At 40.1% G+C, this 16,698-nt stretch overlaps 1 protein-coding gene across 2 annotated transcripts in view; it reads left to right on the top strand.

The window, feature by feature from the left end:
- LOC111144177 (paired box 3) overlaps nucleotides 1-16,698 on the top strand; it is a 97,683-nt gene that overhangs the window by 57,139 nt on the left and 23,846 nt on the right. For both annotated transcript variants that reach the window (XM_022498375.1, XM_022498365.1), the window contains exon 5: nucleotides 10,087-10,292. In XM_022498375.1, coding sequence (XP_022354083.1) covers nucleotides 10,087-10,292 — 206 coding nt within the window. The remainder of the gene's footprint in view (nucleotides 1-10,086; nucleotides 10,293-16,698) is intronic.

Raw genomic sequence — 16,698 nt, 5'->3', positions numbered from 1 at the left:
ATGGTCATGTTTTCACAACTGATTTACAGGGTTGACTGTGACATCTGAGTCCTGGCACGGTAGACCAGGAAGGAAAAAAAAAGTGATGATATTGGCTACAGTTTTTCTTCCAACCCCACATCAACCTTACTCCTCAAATGGCAATGTTAATTAGATCTTATATTTGACATAAGTGATCTTATATTTGGATAACCTCTCTGAGTTCTCATGGATCAGTTAGGTTACATTATTCCCTAGACCTCATTTTTTTTTTTTCCTTATCTGTAAGATGGGGATGACAATACGGGTTTTGGGAAAAATGAAAGAAAATGGACATCGAGGATGAAGGAAACAGGAGTGGGCTCTAGTATAGAGCCCACTCCTGGGACAATAGTATGCAGAATATATAGTAGAAAGCTCTAGAGCTCTCAGTGAGTCCGAATAGCAGCCTTTCTTATATAACTGTTGAGTTAATCTTGCCCAGAATGTTGAAGGAGCCATCACAAGAAGGGCTTTGAGATATCCGTGTTCTGTCTCTAGTTAACCATTTTACACAGAAATGATTTCTGAGGTAAGTTGTTCTGCATGGCCCTGGATGAACCACTCTTGGACCAAAAAATGTGGTTTCAATTCAGATGCGGTAACAAAAACATAAGCTAAATCTCCTCATAAAGCGAGTCTTTTGCAACACGGTTTCCTTTCCCTATTAGAGAGATCCTTTTCCAAAGGAGGAAGGTGACTATGTTTGGGGGAAGTGCAGTGGCTACACACAATTATTTCTTAAGCTGCTTATTTTTTGTTCTGATATCATTGGTGACATTAATGGTACTCAAGCCAGAATGAGGGCAATTTCTAATATCCCCCAGTTCTGAATAAATAAGGTGCCGATGGAGGAAAGGTACATAATTACCACATGGAACGTGATCTTGTGGTCCATTTCTCAGGTTTTTTTGTTTGTTTGTTTTTCCATTTGTATCATCTTAGAAATGACTATTTCACCAGGAGAGATTAAAAATGCCCATCGTTCTTTCACATTGTTCTCAGTGTTCTGATTTTTTCCCCCTAAGTCCATTCTGCTGAATATCTATGAGTTGTCACATTTTTAGCAAGTAATAACTGTGTCTAGCTGTGCTGACAAAATGTCCCAACGTAACTGTTAATAAGCATTGTCATTTTAAGCATGAAACAGTTTAGCTAATGATTTATCTCTTATAAGGCAGCACTCGGGGCAGCTGTATGATTTGTCTCTTTAGCAAGTCAAGTAATTTCTTTAACAAAATGTTAAGCACAGATGGGCCATAAGCTGTCAGCTAACGATTACTGTGTCTGCATCTGCTTGCTTTCAATGCACTGTTTTCTGTATTAGGTCAGTTACTTAGAGGCAGCTCTGTGAAAAGCTGAACCTACTCTGATTGGCAAATAAAACGTTCATTTGTCTCTTCTTCCTATTGTTTTGTTTTGGTAACACATGTCAGCAGCTCAATTACCCAGTTCATTAACAGCTCCCAAAGGACATGATGGCCAGCCCATGATAAGAGGGTAATTGTGGCACATATGGTCAATAATGGCCTCTCTCTTGGCAATTGTAAATAAAAGTCACTTGGCTCTTATCCTTTCACAAGAACTACTGTTTTCCTGTTCTCCTTCAGTGTGCAAATTACCTTTCTTTGCTCGCTGCAGTCCAGTCCCGGTGACTCAGAACCTAGCTCCCTGCTTTGAGGGTCATGGAGACAGAACATGGATAGAGCTCTGGTTCTTAATTTTAATTATGACTGACTTTTAAGCTCTTGAGGGGGAAATTCTTATCACGGGAGACTATTCTTAGAAAGCTGTTAACTGATTAATTAGTTAACTAATCAGTTTTCCTAATTGAATAGCAACACATTTTCTTGGGGCTTTCCTCTCTTTTTCTCTTTGAAATGCTCTGGTGGCAGTTACCATGGAGTTTTTAAAAAGCCATTTAAAAAATTGCACACACACAAAAAAATCATTTGCAGGCAGGGGTGGGAAAGGGAAGTGGGCCTTCATCTTTTCTTGGTGAGAGAGATTCATTTTGTAAAAGCCGTTCTTGTCACACGCAGGTCTTAAAGGGCTCTAGAAGCCACTGAGTTCTTTGGGGACAGCCTCAGGGTCTCTGAAAAAGTAGTGATTCCTCCTTCCTGCTAAGCCTTTGCAAGGAAGTGCTGAAACACATAGTTTGGTCGCTGCTCTGTCAGGGGAAGAGAAGGGGCACGAGCACGCTTTTTACTTAAATGTAGTTTTTTTACTAACATCACTAGCAGGGCTGTGATGAACGAAGGGAAAGCAAGGCTTTCTTTCCAGCTTCCTTGTTACAAAGGGGGCCTTTTCAGGGATGCCTAGTTAGGTGATGGCTGTTGGGACCCAACTCCACCCCAAGAAAGGTTTCTCAGTGTAACGTGGGGAGGGATCCAGCACGCACCTGAAATTCAAAGTTATTGGGACCTTAGGCTCTGGGGGTCTTTGGAGGCCGTGCTGCTCCACGCCTCGGAGGCAGCTTGGCCACTTCTGCCTGCTCGGCTTGTCAGCCCTTATCTTAAATAAACACCCAAAGGGCCCATGTTGCGCATTTGCAATCACCTGCGGGCGGGCGCGCAGCACACGCGGGCTTCCGACCGCCCCCACGGCCCGCCATATTCATAACCAATCTGTACTCTCCTCCCAGGGCAGCAGGCACTCGGGGAGTTGTTGAGTGTCAGGGTTTATTTGTGCTATTTTGATTAGCACCAACCTGGCAGGAGCTTATTTTCCTTCTAATGACCCCGTGCTGGGCGAAGGCGGCTTCCGAGAGAAGGACTTGGGTCAGAGGGGAGGGGCATAGCGTTCCATTGCTCCAGCCCCCCAAATGGGGACCGCGGGGGCAGGAGCAGGAGTGCGGAGAGGGCTGGAGGCTCCTAATGAGATTTCGGGTTCTGAAAAGAACCTTTCTTCCAGAAAACCCACGATATTCTTGCCCTAGATTGTCCTACTTTTTTTTGGTTTTGTTTTGTTTTGTTTTTGGTACTTGTTAAAGATTCTTGGCTGGCACGTTTGGAGATATCGTAGAGGAAAACGCCAACAAGGACACCCCCCCCACCACCACCATGGACCACTGATGAGGTTATAAACCATCTCTCCTAGTTTGTGACACTAACAGCTCCTCAAATCCTAGCTGTGAGTTAGGAATTCTGGGAAGTTGGCTTTAAGTCTTGATTAAGTGTGTTAGGTCCCACACAATTTCTAGATCTACCTTTGGATTCTGTCCTCAATCGTCCGTTTGTTCCTTTCAGAGGTGTCTGTCTTTCCTTTTCTTGACATCTATACAGTTTAAACACACTTAAAAAAATATAATGTTGACGATTACTTCTCAGCTTGTGAATTAATGTGGAAGAGAAGATTCCAGGTGCTGAAGTCTCTCAACTGGCTTGGATTAACCCCTACTGTGCATCCATTTCAACCTCTCTCCCCACCCCCCTTCTTTGGGGAGAAAAAAAAAAAAAAAAGAAAACCAACCTCCCCTTTCTCATCCACTCCCCGCTTTCTTTGTGTCTGCTGCTCCCTGCCAGGCAGGTGTCAGAGCCCTGAATGAGGGTAAATGCCCTGTTGATGGATTCCACAGATGGAGCGTGGAAATTGGTAGAATAGGCCTCAGCCACAGGCCATTTCTTGGGATCCAACAAAAGCCTCCAAATAAGTCAACAAAAATCCCAAAGATCACAAAGGGAAAATGTCATTTGTCATTTACTCTGGGCCTGTGAGGGAATATCAGTCTTGCCTCACTCCTCCTGGCTTTCACCCGAGTAAACACGAGAGAGGTCATTCACATCTCTCTCAGTGTAAAAGGGCCACTTCACATCAGAAAACAGTTAGCTGTCCCATCGCCCCCTTCACGTTGGACGGTAAAACTCACAAACACAGGAGACATTCTGCAATTAGCCGAGCAGGTGCACCAAACTTCAAGTTGACCCGTTAAAGATCTTGTGGAATATACCTGCCAGATACCCTAGAACCTTCAGATCGGGGAGGAAATGATTTCAGGGAGCGCTAAGGCATGATTCCTATTTTTATTTTATGATTATTTTTTGAATCGGTGAGACACAGCTTTAAGTACCGATGCTGACAGGTCTAGCTTGCCAAGATTAGTAGAGATGGAAGGACCATCTGATTTGGTCTGGGGTTATCTTCCTGTAAATGCCCGATGACTAAGGACGTCAGCCTCAGAGCCCGCAGAGAGAGATCCCCCCACCTCCTCTGTGTCTGTAAATTGCATTGTATTATATCTGGGACAAACATAGAGTTTAAATGGTTGTCATGTTTTGATTCTTTAATTATTCAAATGAAAGGTCTTGCTGAGAAGAAAGACAGTGTGCCAAATTCATGCTTGTGAATTATTTTGTTTCTCCATTTTTTGCCTGTCTCCCATCTCTGAATTATATTGGTCTGGAAACCAATAATTATAGAATTCCACATGACTAAATCCCTATAAAATTGAGGTAAGATCTCATGTATAATAGCGTTAACTAGGATGAAATATTTCTTCAGGCTACAGAAGAGGTCACAAGGGGTTAACGGACAAAGACATACTCTCTAATTCTGTAATTCCTTCTTTAATTAAACTTCATGGTTGGTCTGCTGGTGGTAATACTTCTGCCTTCTCCTCCCAGTTTGATTTGTTTCTGAAGGAAGAATTTGTAATCCTGTGGGGTATGATTGTTATCTATGCTTGATCTTTTTTCTTTAATTTTTATTTTTTAAATGGATCCTGTCCACTTCCCCAAGGTTAATCTTAATATTAAATTATTGGGGTAACTAAAAATTGGTCTCCTAAGACCTATAATTAGCTTGATATAGAAAAAGAAGAAATGTACTTTCTTACAAAGCACAGAGCTGAAACATTGAGGTACCTGGGGAGAGACAGTATTTTCCTGTGATCACTCTGGGGCATCTGCTGAATAACTTGAGAATAGGCCAACAGATTTCAAGTTATTTATTCTCACACTTTTGTTTGAAAATAGTTCGAGGTTACTTTAAAGCACTTGAGATCCTTTCACTAACATGTTTTTAATAACAAAAAAGAAGGATGTAGTAAAGATATAAAATGAGGGATCAGTTCAACTGCTTGTGATCAGTAGTAGTATGTTCTAGATGGACCTAGGATCTTAGGACCAGGAGTCGGTCATGATTAGGACCAGGAGTCAGTGATGATTCTTAAGAGCTACTGCAAATGGTCACACTGACTATTTTGTTTTCTTAAATAAATTCATTCAGTGTCTTGGCAAACGGATTCATTTCTTAGAGCTTTATCCATATTTAACAACTATACTTGAAGATGCAAAGAGTTCAATGTTCATTGACTTGAATTAAATTCAATTAGAAAATTGTTTGATTTGGTGTATAAGATTAATCAAACTGTTGTGTTTTCATAAATTTCATTCGATTCTAGGACGTTTTTGAAAATCTGGGGCAAATGGGAGGGGTAGGTGGCAATCAGCTGAATAATTTGCATTGGAATTCCTGTTTGGATTTGTTTCTGGTACTCCTCTTTAGAAGGACTCTTTGTTGTGTGTTTGTGTGTGTGTGTGTGTGTGTGTGAGAGAGAGAGAGAGAGAGAGAGAGAGAGAGAAAGAAACTCAGCAGCACCTATTTGGAACATACCAGGCTAGAAGAGAGAAAGTATGTCTCCTGAAGCCCCATAGACCAGGGTCAAATCCTAGCTTCCCCAGTCGTGTGATCTGAACAATGTCTCTAAGTCTCAGTTTCCTTCTTCTATAGAATAGCGTATTTATTTCACAGGATTTTTGTGTAGTTATTTTGGGAAGAGAGAGAAATCCTCATCTTCTTGGAAAGGTTTGCTCCAGATTCATTGGAGACATCGAGTTACACAAATGTCTAAGTCAGAGAATGGATGGTGAGGAGGTTTTGAAAATAGAGTAAAAACTTTCAAAATCTGATAAGAATATGGATTGGGATAAAATCTGAGAATCATTCAATTTAAAGCAATATAATCTTCACTTAAAAAGCTGTGTATTATATGTTAATATGGATTAAAATTTTTTAAAAAAATTTAAATTCAATTAATTAACATACAGTATATGTTAATATGGATTTCTTATGAGCCCTATTTTGGTATTTCAAATTGGGGAACAATATCTCTATTTAATGAATAATAAAGCAAACTTTGTGAAGGCATGTGTAGAATATGATTGAGTAACTTAAATGTAATTGAAAATCTCCCCTTAATATTGGGGCCGGACAGTAGAAATAATCCAAAGAGATTTTACCGAAGAGATTGTATTTAATCTTGTTGCTGAATCCTCACAATCTATGAACTCATTTAGATAACTCTCTTGCTGGTGGTGCTTGCAATGTCCAAGTCAGAGCATTAGATATTCTGTGCAGAGACAGATATAATTTATTTCTGTGGAGCTGTCTGGAAAAAAAAAAGTCTTGTTTTTTTAGTTTGGTGTAATATTTAGCAAATGAGGTGCTTTGTATCAAGGATCTAATGTTGAATATGTAAAATTGATGGACTTCAACGAAATGATTTTTTGTACTATTATAATGGGATGTAAGTATCAGATTTATTTTTGATAAAAATAGAATGATTCAAGTTCATGACATTATCATGTTCTCTGTAAATCTTATTTCTATTGAGTGACATTAAAAAAAAAGTAGTATTTCCATCTTTAGAAATAGCTAGTAGTGCCTAGCTCGTAGATTAATCTTGGGTCACTGACTTAACATATTTTAAAGCCCCACATCCTTTTGGTGTGTAAAGATGGAGGAAGGTTAGAATTTACTTGTGCAACGGTGGCTTCATATTGCCAAGAAGGTTCAGTTGGTTCAGATAACTTTCCAGCAGAAAAGTCAGGCAAGTCATTTCCTCAGTGTCTTTTGAAATGATGCTTTATGGAAGTTTTCTTAGGGAGGTACAACTGTTGCATTGCTTTTGCATAACAGTCTAGAAATACAAGTAGTGATTTGTTAGCTTGTTAAAAAAATTTTTATTTTGAGTGGTGAAGGCTGTCCTACTGAACTCCCAGACATTCTGAGTCTTTTTAATCATTAGCTGTTGGTGATTCTTCATCTTTTTTTTTTTTTTTATTAAATCACAATCTTCTGAAAAAGTTGATAATTATTTCCCAGAAATATTCAGGTATGCAAATACTTGCAAAATCTTCCAGAAATTTTTTTGAGGATTTACAGACTCCCAAATCTCATTTCAGTAGATGTTGGGAGACTCAGAAGGGCAGAATTTCCATGTAAGGTGTAAAATAGGGGCAAAGAAATCAGTTTGGTTCAAACCTTAAATTCTACCAGGCATTTCCATTCTGTCAATTGTGTTTATTAAACACCTACTATGTTCCAAGGTGTCCAGCAGGGAACAAGACAGAGAAAGGCCTTGAGCTCACTAAGCTTACGTTGTGGAGGATGTTGTTAAGGTGAAACATGGTGGTCTTGACCCTCAGAATTAACTCTCACTGGTACTTGTACATTTCAGGAGCCCTTTTTCTTCAGAAACTGAGACGATTTTGATTAATTGACCTGACAGTGCATGGCACATCATATTTACTTGGGAGGATTTAATAACCTTTGAGACTCCCAGAGGAAACATGAAAATTTCCACATACTATTATCCTAATGGGATCATAGTAAGAGAAAGTGCAACCAAAGATTTAAGGTTCTCACATTTGGGTCAGTCCTTAAATGCTATTGGGCTTTTCACCTGAATTCACAGAAGATAGAAAAGTCAGGGCAACAGAAACTGGGGGCAGGGAAGGGAAGCATTTTATGGTGATTTATTATCTTAGGGGAATGAATAATCTGTTTCTTGGGAAGTATACTATTTAAAATTTAAAAATATGTATGTGGAACCATTGTTTTGATAAGTTACAGAAGGAAATATTTTATGTACTTGGGAATTTTGGGAGAGAAAATAATAATATGGATTATCCTATAGAGGTAGTTCTCCGAGGATCATTTAGGACCAGCAGACTTGGCATCGACCACCCCCCAAAACTATAGAAACTGTAGAAATTGGGGGGGCAGCAGTCTGTGTGTTAATAAGCTCTTCAGATGGTTCTGTTGCTTTAAAAGTTCAAGATCCACTGCTCTACAGTGATGTGCAAATTATTGCTTTTTTAATTTGACTCACATTTATCAAACACAAACACATGTAAGTTGTATTGTGAGCTTTTGAAGTTTATAATGCAATGCACATTTCTCAGCATGTTAATTTTCCTTTAAAATATTCCCACACTTAAAGCAAGTCTCGTTTCATTTTTTTAAGTATCCTAAAATAAGATTTATATCAAATTAGACCATTTTATATCAAATTAGACAACATAATTGAAACACCAAGCATAATAGTTAATGTATAGTAGATGTACTGTATATCATAGTTCCCTTTCGCTTTTATCTATTAGCACTTGTTTTTCTTTAATTTGTCATATAGATTATTAATTTACTCTCTTAATTTTATAGTTTGTGAATAAATTGTAAAGTTTTAAATATTAAAATAACTTAGAATTCTATTTATGGGTTATTTTGGATGTACACCCCGTTGGGCAGCTTATACTATAATATACTGAAGTAGAACGAAATTTTAGATTTCTGTAGGGCAGAGTTGAGTTTGAGTTTAAATAAAAGAGAATGAGGGGTGTAGGAAATACTGCATTTTGACATTGCTTCTGGTAGCACCTGGATTTCCCCAGGTCCTACAGCCTGAGAGTGCAAAGGAGTTTTACCTTGACAATGACATTAATAATTTACAACTTTCTGGATTTCCTTCCCCATTTGCCAACAGCACATTTCAACCCCTTCCCCGGAGGATCCCCCAGTTATCTGGGGAGTTTTCAGAGTGTATTTGGATAAGCTTAGGAGCATGGCTGGCCGGGCTTCCGAGTTCTGCTCAGAGTAGGTGCCCGAGAGCTCTCTGATGGTCCTCGGCTACTGCCCCAATGTCTAGGGCCTCTGGGAGACGGCTGCTTTCCTGCCCAGAGCCCTGTGTCTGCTGTGTGCTCAAACCTTAGAACCTTCTAAGGCTGACGGGTACTCAGTTACTGAAGGAACTTATAGGCGCCATATTGTATCACCAGCGTAAATTCCTAACTAATTTCCCAGTCCCTCCTTCTCTTCTGTAGATACTCACCCACTAAATAAGCAAGACCTCCTTCCCTGATGCATGCTGACACAGGCAAATTCAAACTTTGCTGGGGAGGGGCCTGCAGCAGGGCTGGTTTCCGGGACATCTGACCTATGTAGTCTTCTACCCACGGCCCGTGCTTAGAAGGGCTCTGTGTTTGGTTTTTACGCTGTGTTTGGCCATCTCAAAATTTGCAATCATTTTTGAACACAGGGACTTGCATTTTTATTTTGCACTGTGTTCCTCAAATTAGGCAGCAGTCCTGGGCAACTGCTCACCATTCAGCAGAGACCCAGACTCTGACCTTCGGTTTAGGGACAGTTTGCTAGTTGATGTCTGCCTTTTCTCGAGTCTGTTCTTGAGGTTCACAGTAACAATGTCTAAACTCTCCTTAAACATTTCTCAATATGTGGTAATAAGATCATGAATTTAAATATGATTTCTCTTATGGGAGTAGAGTCTATAAATCTGTAGGAATCCTGCAACACTTTACTATTATTGACTTTTTAGATATTAGGTCAATTTTAGTAGTTCCTAGCTCGTAGATTAATCTTGGATTAATCTCTAAAAAAAATCACATTTGTTAATGGATTTCCTCCTGTAAAAGGTGGCAAAAGTTTATTTAGAACCACACTAAATTTGATTCATTCATCAAACACAAATGGTGGACCCATTAAGTGCTAAGCACGAGGGCCATAAAAATGGAATCATGTCCATCCCTGTTTTCTAAGATCTCGTAATGGACCTAGGGTGACAGATGCAAAGAACAATGATTTCTGCCTTGGGGGCTTGGAGACAAAATAGGGGAAGAGATTAAATATCATTTAATAATGTGATACTGCACAGAGGGGCTTGGTGTCTGTGCGAAGACACTGGGGATGTACTTCAGGATTTGAATCATTCAGTCTTGGTCAAACTTGTTTTTTGACTCCTGTTTTACCACTTTTTCTCTCCCGTGCACTTAGCCTCAGCACCCCAGTCAGATGAAGGCTCCGACATTGACTCTGAACCAGATTTGCCATTAAAGAGAAAACAGCGCAGGAGCCGAACGACTTTTACAGCAGAACAGCTTGAAGAACTGGAACGAGCTTTTGAGAGAACCCACTACCCTGATATTTATACCAGGGAGGAACTGGCACAGAGAGCAAAGCTCACCGAGGCTCGAGTTCAGGTACTGACTCTAAACATCCACGCCCTGATTAAATCCGGACAGGAAGCAAAGTAGTGTCTTTTCATCTAAAGCAGATTTTATTTTATTTAAGATTTTATTTATTTGAGAGAGTGAGCATGAGCAAAGGGAGGAGCAGAGGGAGAGGGAGAAGCAGGCTCCCTACTGAACAGGGAGCCAGATGTGGGGCTTGATCCCAGGACCCTGAGGTCATGACCTGAGCTGACACAGACATTTAACCCACTGAACCACCCAGGTGCCCCTAAAGCAGATTTTAAACCCAGAGAATAAATACGTTAGAAATGGCACTTCATTGTGAATTGTAGCCTTTAGTAGCATAAAGTTTCCAACACGTTCTCTCTAGTGTCTTTTCTTTGTCTTTTGCCTTGTCCTGATGGCACTATTCTGACCTCTTTTTAATTTTTATTTGTATTTGCCTGATCACAACCCCCCCACCGAATTTCTTTTGTTTTTAGGTACGTCTATTGTATCCAGCAGTATTTTACTTTGCTAACCAGTCAGACAATTATTTTTTTTCTCACTTAAGAGGTTGGTAAGTCTAATTAAATTTATCAATGTGATCAGTACGTTTGGCTCCTTTTCTGTCATGCTGTTGGATACAAGTATTTTATGTGGATCTGTTTTAAAATGACCTATTTGTTTGCTTTACATTCTTAGGGTTTTTTGTTGTTGTTGTTGTTACTTAAGAAAATGTGCATTCTTATTTTAGCCTTTGGTTATCATTAATAGAAGAAAACAATTATGTCCGATGTAAGTGTGTCAGTTCCTGTTGGTCACTCCCCATTTCATGAACCCTTGTTACACACGGGGCACGCTATGGACCTCAGGGGTGGCACATAAGATAATAGCAAGCAATTGCGAGTGGTCCCCTTGTGCCCAGCACTGTTCTAAGTGCTTTACGTGAATTAACCCATCTACTCGGCACTAGAACTGTAGGGTGATACTATTATTTACCCCCAGTTTTTTTTTGTCAGACTATTGAAGTGAGCACCCAAAGTCCTAAAACTAGTCAGTGATAGATGTAGTTGGATTCTATATACTTGCTCTTGATGACTTTTCAATTATGAGGATGGGCAAAGGTGTATAAAGAAAAATTCCTTCTAAGGCTGCTTCAAATAACTATTTCAAATAACTATTTGAACTAACATTTCAAATAACTATTATTTTAGGAATGGTTTGAAGCATCTTCTGAAGTTTTAGAATGACTCTGAACTCTCTGGAAAGACTACTTTCGTTTAATAACTTTCTATTGATAGAATAACATTTTCAGCATTAATGAAGATAGTAAAACACTGTTTGAAGGCTTAAAAATGTCTTAGGGTATCCTTAAACTCCTCGAGTTAAGTTGCTTTATCTAGAAATGTGTTCTTTCCAGCTACTTGACTTTCATCGTCAAAGCGAGCCTGGAGACTCAGAGGTAAACCGATCAGTTGATATGGTCTCTAGATTGATCATTGCTTTCTCCTGTGCAGCTCATTACCTCTCCTTTTCTAGGCTTTTACAGAAATAGCCTCTCCCAGGGTACAGAACCTAGTCAGAGTGATTGTCTTATTCAACCTGACTTGCCACACATCACCGTAGAGGTAAGAAAGTGAAGGAACGCTAAGATGCATTAAGGCAAGTCTCCCAAGGAGCTCCAGTCTAATATTAATGAGTTAATGAGGTAAACACAGATAGTTAAAAAAGCCAGTTATGATAAGTAGCCTAAGAGAGAAACAAAGTGCAGTGGGAGTTGAGAAGAGGAAAGAATGAGATCCTGCTGGATAACAAGAGAAGCTCACAAAGAAGGCAGATTTAAGATGAACCTTTGAAGCTAAATAGAAATTCTCTGGACAGGGAGGGTGGGGAGAGTGTTTTAGTAAGAGAGAATAATGTGAACAAAAGTGCAGAGAGTTGGATGCATGTGAGTCACATACCTGGTGATCTTTCATTTTTGCTCATGTCAAAGGAATAGGGACTAGTTCAGTTTGGTTGGAGGGTAGGAAGAAATAGGGTGGTGGGAGGAATATGGTTGGAAACCTAGGCTGAGGACATCCTGTGGTGGGCTTGGGTTTTAGGCAAGGGCTCTCACAGTTGATGTGATGGGTAGTGGAGGCTGTGGGCATGAATGGGTTAGGGGCTATGGGAACAGAAAGAAAGGGCAGAGGCAAAAGGTGGAAGGTAGGCAACAGGTTGGGTAAGCTGGAAGTGGGTGGAAGGGTGAGCAAAGAAAGGAGTCAGAGATGCGTGGAGCCTTACTGTACAGATGTTTTACAGCGGGAATTATTGACTCTATCTACCTGTTACATTGGGATACGGTGTTCCTCTCCAGAAATGACCACCACTAACCACAAATTATGATAACTTACGTACATAAATATTGTATGATATAATACCATATGTGGCATATGAATCATGATATGATCTATAACAATGTTATAAATATTGTATGTATCAAATCTAATTGCGTTTATTACAGTTCTGTGGACACCTGGCTTAAATCCGAAGTCAGATCTGTTCCCATCTCCATTCTTCCAGCAAACCTTTATAGAGCGCCCATTGCATTCCAGGATTTGATCCCTATACTCTTTGTCTGGCCAAGCCCACATCCCGAGTCCATGCTTCAGACAGATAGGAGATCAGCTCTGCACTCAGAGTAAAAAAAAATAAACATTGATTTTAAAGAAATCAAACAAAGAGAGTGATGGAAAACTGAAAGGGTTCTGTGTTGTCCGTCATTCCTGCTTTTGCCAAAAACAAAGATGGGGGACCGACTAAATCTCAAACCCATGCGGCTTGTGCAGTGCCCAGCATTCACATCTGGCTCAATGAATGTCTGATGAGAATAAGAAAGGCCCATTAACTTGCAGAGGACACGGGATCAAACCAATAAAGAGTGGTTCATATTTTTCTATACAGTGACCTCCTCTCCAAAGCAGGGCCCTCATTAACCTAACAGCTGTCCTAATGTGGCTTTAACCCGATGACTCTTTACATTCCTTATGGCTTCATTAGTTCCCTTGAGACACATCATGTCCTGCACCACAGCTATGATCTACGGCCTAACAAATTCCCTACAACACCCGGCATATGGATCTTTTACTTAACACAGCAGGAAAAAGAAGGGAGCAGTTAATCACTGATTAAAATGCCAGAACAAAATCCTCTAGTTTTTAGAAGGATCTGGGAAAGCAGTAGCAATGTCAGCTCCATTTGAGTGATAGCCAGAAAGTGTGAGTGAGTTTAATTTGGGGCACCTGGGAAAACCAAACACCCAGTGGAAAAAAACCCTCAAACAGGTCTACATTCTATATATTTTTTTTCCCCTGAGTAAAATATTTCTAAAGTCTTCTGGATAGAGATGGTATTAAAGCTATAATAACTTAGGCCTTTGTCAGTATTTCCTAAATATTTGTTTAGCCAGTAGCTCTGTTGTGTTTATCACAGCCAAATCTGAGGACACAATCTGAGAATTATTGTATACCAAAGACTAATTTGCCTAATTCACCTCCTGGGTATTATTATGCAGATAATGGCAAGCCTCAAAGTTTCATGGGGAAGAATGCAAATATTTATGATGTGCCACAGTTTTAGTAAATATTCCACCTAAGAACTCCACAAAGCAGGGAGGTAGCCCTCTTTTATCCCCAGGATAATGGGAGAGAGCGAGGAAGCTGTTTGAGGAAACCGTATTGAAGCAGGGGTCAGAAGATGGGGGTTTTGGTCTCAGCTTGCCAAATGTGTTCTACTGAGGAAGTCACTTAACTCTGCTGTAATCTTGCTGGCTTCAGATTGTTTTTTCTTTTAATTTAAAAATACAGGGTAGGTTAGATCAGATGATCTCAGTCTGGGTCCACAGATGACCAGGATAATCATGGATGGAATTCAAGAAATCTAGGAGACTTGAGATTTGTACACACAATTTTGTGCCTTTGCCTCTGCCTCTCTCTCTCTCTCTCTCTCTGTGTGTGTGTGTGTGTGTGTGTGTGTGTGTGTGTGTACACAAGCATTAACGGGGGGGGGTATCCCTGGTTTTGTCATTTTCTCAAATACCACTGCCCCCTTTCCTATTCCCAATTAAAAATAACTAGGTGCATGACTTATCATCAGTAATTGGAGGTTCTCACAGAAGCCCAATAGGGATGGATTGATTAATTTCAATTCCAGTACAGTGAACATGCAATGATTTATTAGTTTCAGGTGTACAATAGAGTGATTCAAAAATCCTATATATTATCCAGTGCTCACCACTATAAGTGTCCTCTCAGTCCCCATTTCCTATTTCACCCATCCTTGCACCCGCCTCTCTTCTGGTAACCTTCAGTTCTCCATAGTTAAGAGTTTGTTTTTTTGGTTTTTCTCTTTGTTTTGTTTGTTTTATTTCTCAAATTCCACATATGAGTGAAATCATATGGTATTTGTCTTTCTCTGACTTATTTCACTTGGCATTACATTCTCTGGATCCCTCCATGTTGTTGCAAATGGCAAGATTCCATTTTTCTTTTATGGCTGAGTAATAGTCCATTGTATATATTTGCCCCATCTTCTTTATCCATCTATGGAAGGACATTTGTGCTGTTTGCATAATTTTGCTATGGTAAATAACGTTGCAATAAGCATAAGGGTGCATATATCTTTCCAAATTAGTGTTTTCATATTCTTTGAAAAAATATCCAGTAGTGGAATTACTAGGTCATATGGTAGTTCAATTTTTAATTTTTTGAGGACTCTCCTTACTGCTTTGCATAGTGGCTTTGCATTCCCACCAACAGTACACGAGGGTTCCTCTTCCTCCACATCCTCGCCAACACTTGTTTCTTGTGTTTTTGATCCGGTGGGGATTTAAAGTCATCCAACAGATCTGTATAGTTTAGAAGTTAAGGTAGGTATGGAATATTTGGCCCTGAATTCCTTAATGATGCAAAAATATGATCATCCTGAAATTTGCTTCTGGAGTTTGCTGTTGGGATGAATGAAGCTGCAGTTGAGTGTGCCTGTGTGCCACGCTTGGACATTCCTGGAAGCATGGGGATTCTCCTTATCAACCTTATGCATTCTCTCCCCAACCTGCTCCTTGTACAGCGGTCTGAGCTGGAGAGCAGCAATGATAGAAAGGCTGGGAGAGTGTGATGTGGAAAGAGACAGGATATAGAGTGAATGAGAAGGCCCAGGGATAAGCAGCTGGTCCTGAATTTACCTACTTGGAAAGTACTATATTGGGCATTGGGCATCGTCACATTAGACATCACTGAATCTAGTGTTTAATCAAGCATTTTATTTTATTTTTTTTTAAAAAATATTTATTTATTTATTTTAGAGAGAGAGAGTGCATGTGAGAGAGATAGCATGAGTGAGGGAGGTGCAGAGGGAGAGGGGAAGCAGACTCCCCACTGAGCGGGGAACCTGATGCATGGCTCAGTCCTGTGACCCTGAGATCATGACCTGAGCCGAAATCAAGAGCTGGACACTCAATGGACTGAGCCACCCAGGTGCCCCTAATCAGGCATTTTAAGTCTTGTGAATTCTCTTTCTGAGCATTAAGCATTTCATTCTCTCCCCATTTTTCAAGTTGCATTTGAAACAACCCATCTGGACTAATGCAGGTCAGATTGCCTTTGGGGACCACACCAAAAATGGGAACCAGTAATTTCTCGATGGGCAAAATTAGTCTTACGCCGTGGGACAATTAGCACTAATCCATGAAACTTGGAAGCAAATTTGACCTAAGTCTCCATTCAAGCCAAACTGGCTTTGAATTTATTTGAGGTGTTATGTGGGCACTTTCCTGTTTGCTCATGGGCACAAAAGGCTTTGGCTATAGACCACAGAGCTAAGAAAACAAAGCAAAGCTTTAGTTCTTGGATGGCTAAGACAGAGATGGCAACGTGACATTCATACTCAATAGCTACCATTTATTGAACACTTGATATCTCTTTGGTGTTCTTCCAAGGGCTTTGATCGCATTGTCTCATTTAATTGTCACAACAATCTTGTGAAGTAGTTTTTTATTCCTCCCATTTAGTAGATAAGAGAGCAGAGTCCCATAAGTATTAAACAATTTGTTTAAGGTCACAGAGTTAGCAAGGTGGGGGGCCTGGGAGTCAACTTTTGCCTGGGCTGCATTTCATCTATGTGAATAAAAAGTATTACTACATTGTTGAAAGTACAAAGTTTTCAGGGCACCAGGGTGGCTCAGTTGGTTAAAGTCTAGTTCTTGGTTTTGGCTCGGGTGGTGATCCCAGAGTCCTGAGATTGAGCCGCATGTCGGGTTCGTGCTCAGTGGGGAGGAGTCTGCTTGAGATTCTCTCCCCCTCTTCCTCTGCCCTGTCCCCCATTCATGAATTCTCTCTCACTCTCAAATAAATAAGTAAATCTTAAATAAAGTACAAAGTTTTCCCCAACTCATATT

This window comes from Enhydra lutris, unplaced genomic scaffold (assembly GCF_002288905.1).
Source record: "Enhydra lutris kenyoni isolate GAN:26980312 unplaced genomic scaffold, ASM228890v2 scaffoldscaffold1, whole genome shotgun sequence".
NCBI lineage: Eukaryota > Metazoa > Chordata > Mammalia > Carnivora > Mustelidae > Enhydra > Enhydra lutris.
The sequence above is the reverse complement of the archived record's forward strand: the minus strand, read 5'-3'. Positions and strand labels throughout refer to the sequence as shown.